This window comes from Priapulus caudatus, unplaced genomic scaffold, assembly GCF_000485595.1.
Source record: "Priapulus caudatus unplaced genomic scaffold, Priapulus_caudatus-5.0.1 Scaffold152, whole genome shotgun sequence".
In the NCBI taxonomy this organism is placed as follows: Eukaryota; Metazoa; Priapulida; class Priapulimorpha; order Priapulimorphida; family Priapulidae; genus Priapulus; species Priapulus caudatus.
The window spans coordinates 36,921-41,920 of NW_014577213.1; the positions used below are offsets into that span (position 1 = coordinate 36,921).

Genomic DNA, 5,000 nt, shown 5'->3' on the forward strand with positions numbered 1-5,000 from the left:
AAAGTGAAGTCACCAGAAAGCCTGATTACCCAGATCTGAGGTCTTCTGGACTGGCTGTGTGTCGTCATGTCTTTGTACTATCTGTTTAGTTACTTTGTTGCGCGTCACAGACTTTGCAATTATATAGACTACCCGCGTATCTACGTTAATGAATCGAGATTTTTCAATACTGTAGTTAACGAATGCGAACCGTACGTAAACGACTCGTGAACTACTATATCCCGCGTATATTTGATGCCGTATGTACCGCCTCACTGCCACACGCGAAATCGCGTATGTTTGAACTTTCTTTTTCTTGTGGTAGGGGGGATGTAGCAGTATTCATATTATTTTATACACTGCACCGACGCGCCATCTATTATGAGCGTTGTACGTGAGTAAAGCAATCCAACATGGCAGCGCCCCTGTCAACGTTGTAACTTCGTTCGTGCTTAATAAATCATCTTAACTACAACCAAGACTTGTCGAATACCATTACACTTATAAGACACACGCTGAAACTTATTATCATAAGTGCGTATCCATTTTTTTCACATCATCGCTGGTTCCACCTACACTGCAAAAACACCCTGTCTCACTTTTTCTCAAAGTCACTTCGCCACAATCCATTTCTCCCGCTCAACTTTTTCTCGTACCCCATTCTCTCTTTCTTTGTCGATCTGGTCATTTCCGCTCCACCTCGAGCCCATTGCCAAACGAATTTACTGGAGTTCCTCGAACTAGTGACGAAGTATGTAGACCATGGAGACCCTGTGGATGCAATATACCTGGACTTTTCTAAAGCCTTTGATAAGGTACCCCACAAACGACTTGTCAACAAACTGCAAGCACATGGTATCACGGGACAGGTCAGTAGATGGATAGAGTCATGGCTCACAAATAGGAAGCAGCGAGTGGTCCTAAATGGGAAATTTTCAGATTGGTCACGGGTAACAAGTGGTGTCCCTCAAGGTTCAGTACTGTTCCTCATCTACATCAACGACATAGACGAAAATGTCACAAGCCATATATTAAAGTTTGCAGATGATACCAAAATATTCAGAACAGTATCCACAACAGCAGACACTGAAGCACTGCAACATGACCTGCAAACGGTACTAGGATGGTGCAATGACTGGCAAATGTTGTTCAATGCTGACAAATGCAAAAGTATCCATTATGGTTACAACAACCAAAAGCATAAATACAACATGAATGAGCACATCTTGGAGCAAGTACAACAAGAGAAGGACCTTGGAGTAACCATAACTGAATCCCTTAAGAACAGCAAGCAATGTGCCATAGCTGCCACTAAAGCGAACAAAATACTGGGAGTCATCAATAGAACTATAACATATAAAGACAAAAAAATCATACTTCAGCTTTACAAATCACTGGTTAGACCTCACCTTGAATATGCTGTCCAATCTTGGAATCCCTATTTGCAGAAAGATATAGTGTTACTGGAAAAGGTGCAAAGAAGGATGTCGCGTATGATTCCAGATATTCGTCATTATTCCTACGAACAAAGACTAGAGAAACTAGGACTTATAACACTGGAACAGAGAAGACTAAGAGGAGACCTTATTGAAACTTTCAAACTAATGAATGGCTACGAATTAATTGATCCAACAAAATTCTTTACAAGATCGGAATACTCGTGGCCATAGCCTCAAATTGTTCACTCCGCGTGCACGACTAGAGTTAAGGAAGCATTTTTTTTCACTTTTAGAGTGATAAATCACTGGAATAACCTGTCAGAAGAAGCAGTACAAGCTAAATCTATTAACTCTTTCAAACGCCATGTGGATGAATATTTAAGGATGGGGGTTTATACAAGACAGTAGTCTTTCTACCCTTCGATCCACTCCAAACCTACAGGTTAGGGGTGGAATCAGGTAAATCAGGTAAACCTTTCTCCCATGACTCTCCCATTCCCTCTATATCTCTCTTTCGCGCGTATTCCTTCTCGCCTAGCTCTCTCCCTCGCCGTTGAATAAGGTCTGAATAAAATCTGAATAAAATGCGTCAAATGCAATTTAAATTGATAATTAATTTATTTTCAAACGATTGGTAAACTGCGAGACCATATACACGTGATGCTTATAGAGTTTAGATTAAGTATCGATTTCTATGCATAGAATTGCAATCAAATTAACCGTCGTTGATTTTTTCATGCGCTGAGAAAACTATGCTGAATGGTACGACGTCCTAGCTTGCAGGGTACCTCGGACAGAGTCTTTTTGGCATCAGTCCCCCAGATAAATGTATGTGCATATATTCTTCGAAATACTCGTCATTTAAACAGGTACTGCGTATATGTAACCCAGGATATAACTCCTTGCTACATTCGCAAATATTTTAGAAATTTATCTATATGTTGAATTGGCTAACATTTGGGTTCGCGCATGCGCAATAGCTGACTTAATTATTCATATTTTGATTCAAAAATGTATTCAAAATAGAGCGGGGCTACCCGCTAGTAGATTTATCCGATAAATATCCATCGTCATGGCTCTGCTAAAAGATGGTACGACGCCCTAGCTTGCAGGGTACTCCGGACACAGCGTTTCTGCATAGCATCAGTCTCCCAGATACATGCACGTGTATATATATATCTTCGAAATACTCGTCATTTAAACAGGTACTGGGTATATTTAACCCAGGATATAACTCCCTGCTACATTAACAAATATTTTAGAAATTTATCTATGTTGAATAGGCTAAAATCCGTGTACGCGCATGCGCAGTAGCTGACTAAATGATTAATATTTTGATTCAAAAATGTGCATAAAATGGAGCTGGGCTACCCGCGTCGTGTTAATTTCTTACACTTCATAAAAAACCCAAAGCGTTCGCTGTCGCAGTTTTTATCACACAGATAAAAACGGGGTGAAATTTTCCCCGTTTTTTTCAGTGCGTGTTGCGTGACTTGCGTATTGCACGATACGACAATCCTACGGACACTATAGCTGTCCTCGTAACAGGCACATGTAAAACACGTGATCAGTAACCTTCAAGCCTGCCCGTAGGTCACAACGAAGTTTACATGTATTATAAGGCCGGCTATATTGAATAAACACATCTTACATATTACGGTACGGAATGAATACTTTTCGATTAAATTTCATAAAGGCACTTTACAGTGGGCATCGCAGCTTAAAATAAACTGCCCAAGTTATCACATTACACGCGTAAACTAGCACACCTAGGCGTCGTTTTGTGGGAAATCAATGCAGCGATGGTATTTGGTGACTTACGGATGTAGTAATCGGCGGCATGAACTTAAACTTGAATGATTTCTAATTTGAATACTTAATTATGTGCGAGCGTTACAATCTCAACCTATACTTGCAATATTTCTTATGATAATGTAACTCATACTCCCTGATCGACGCACGTCTGCCGAAAGCCTGCGACGCAAAAATAACTCGACGGATCCACGAGCAATAATATAATCACTTACACTATTTCAAGAGCTAATATACATAATTTTATGATGTACACATAATATACATACCTAATGTATGTAGCTAATGATGTATTATTAGCTCTCGATTATTTATATGTATGACATGGCGCCTTTTAGGCCCACAACACCAGATCCTTGTCCTTCATGAATTCCCGGGCCCGAGCCCCTGGGATGAGGCTCGGCCTGATGACGTCGTCGTAAAATTTATCGGTCCCTACAGAGTAGGCCTAGTTTGGTTCACTTCGCCTGAACACCTTCTCACGGGTTGAGATCCTGATGCGCTGCTCTCGCCTTACAGGAGCTGTCACGGTCCCGTTCGCCTTCAGACAAATGCAGTCTAAAAAACACATGCCCTAATTTATCTGGTTACGCGCAGATTCAACGAGCAGAATGAGTACAACAAGTGTAAAGCGCTGCCACTCACATTTGCCTGTGTTTGTTTCGTTGCTAGTGTGCCTTTCTTATACTATCTTACTACCGTCCGTAATTTTATGGCAATGTTTAAATATACTTCTCGCGTGCCTTCTGGTTTCGTGGGGATGGAGGAGGAGCATGGTGGGTGTGGCGCAACATTAAACTGGATACGTACTATATACGTACGTTGAAGAAATCATCAGCAGGCACACGGAGCACAATGGAGAATATGCGAATGGGGGTTGATGTCCGAAATAAAAATTCGCTGTTTTTATTATTTTTTTGCGCAGTTGGCTTTTTCCTTTACGAACTCTGTCGCGGATTAATAAATCGAATGCAGACTTGGCAAGAGAAATCTGTCCCACGGGAGTAGGCGAATGTATGCTTTACGTTCGGAGAAATGCTGCACGTCAACACAACAACGTTGGGGTAATATATACTTTACCATATGATGTTTTCGCCCGGTTCTTTGTCCCGGTGTTTCGTTACGGAATGTAGTGTCAGCGAGCAGATGCTATAGACGGTTGTCCATCCAGGTCCGCGCGCACCAAGTGCCACTCGCTCTACAGCCGTGCTCTGTTGTGCTGTCTGCGATTTCCGACTGAGTCAACACTGCTCAACACTGAACGCAACTCTGGACCAGCGTTAATAGTAGTTGGGAACTCTTGTGCTATTGTAAAACATTTAAAACAAAGGGAGCGTGCGTTTCGCGCGCACGCCACGTGGACGCTTAACCGTTCATAGATATCAGAGCTGAGGCGGATGTGAAGGATATATACATAATATATGTGTGTTACTTAGGAGAAGTGACGGAAATGAAGTGTGAGACGATTCTCGTCGGTTTGTTGGCTCTGCTGCATGCGACATCAGCTCAAGGTTGTATACAACTTCTTGTATGAGATCTACTGTTATATAATTATGCACTCTTTTGTATAAATAAATAAATAAATACCTATATATATCTATATACGTATGTGTGGGGGGAGTGCGCGTGTGTGTGCGCGCGCGTGTATGTGTGTGTGTGTGTGTGTGTGTGTGTGTGTGTGTTGTTGTGAGTGTGTGTGTGATGTGTAGTGTGTGTGTGTGTGTGTGTGTGTGTTGTGTGTGTGTGTTGTGCTGCCGGTGGTGTGTGTGT

At 41.8% G+C, this 5,000-nt stretch overlaps 1 protein-coding gene across 1 annotated transcript in view; it reads left to right on the forward strand.

The window, feature by feature from the left end:
• Positions 1–4,427: 4,427 nt before the first annotated feature.
• The window catches only part of LOC106806284 (sushi, von Willebrand factor type A, EGF and pentraxin domain-containing protein 1-like), an 8,497-nt gene continuing 7,924 nt past the window's right edge, over positions 4,428–5,000 (forward strand). Inside the window, 1 exon segment of the mRNA XM_014808168.1 lies at positions 4,428–4,741. Coding sequence (XP_014663654.1) covers positions 4,681–4,741 — 61 coding nt within the window. The 5' untranslated portion in view covers positions 4,428–4,680.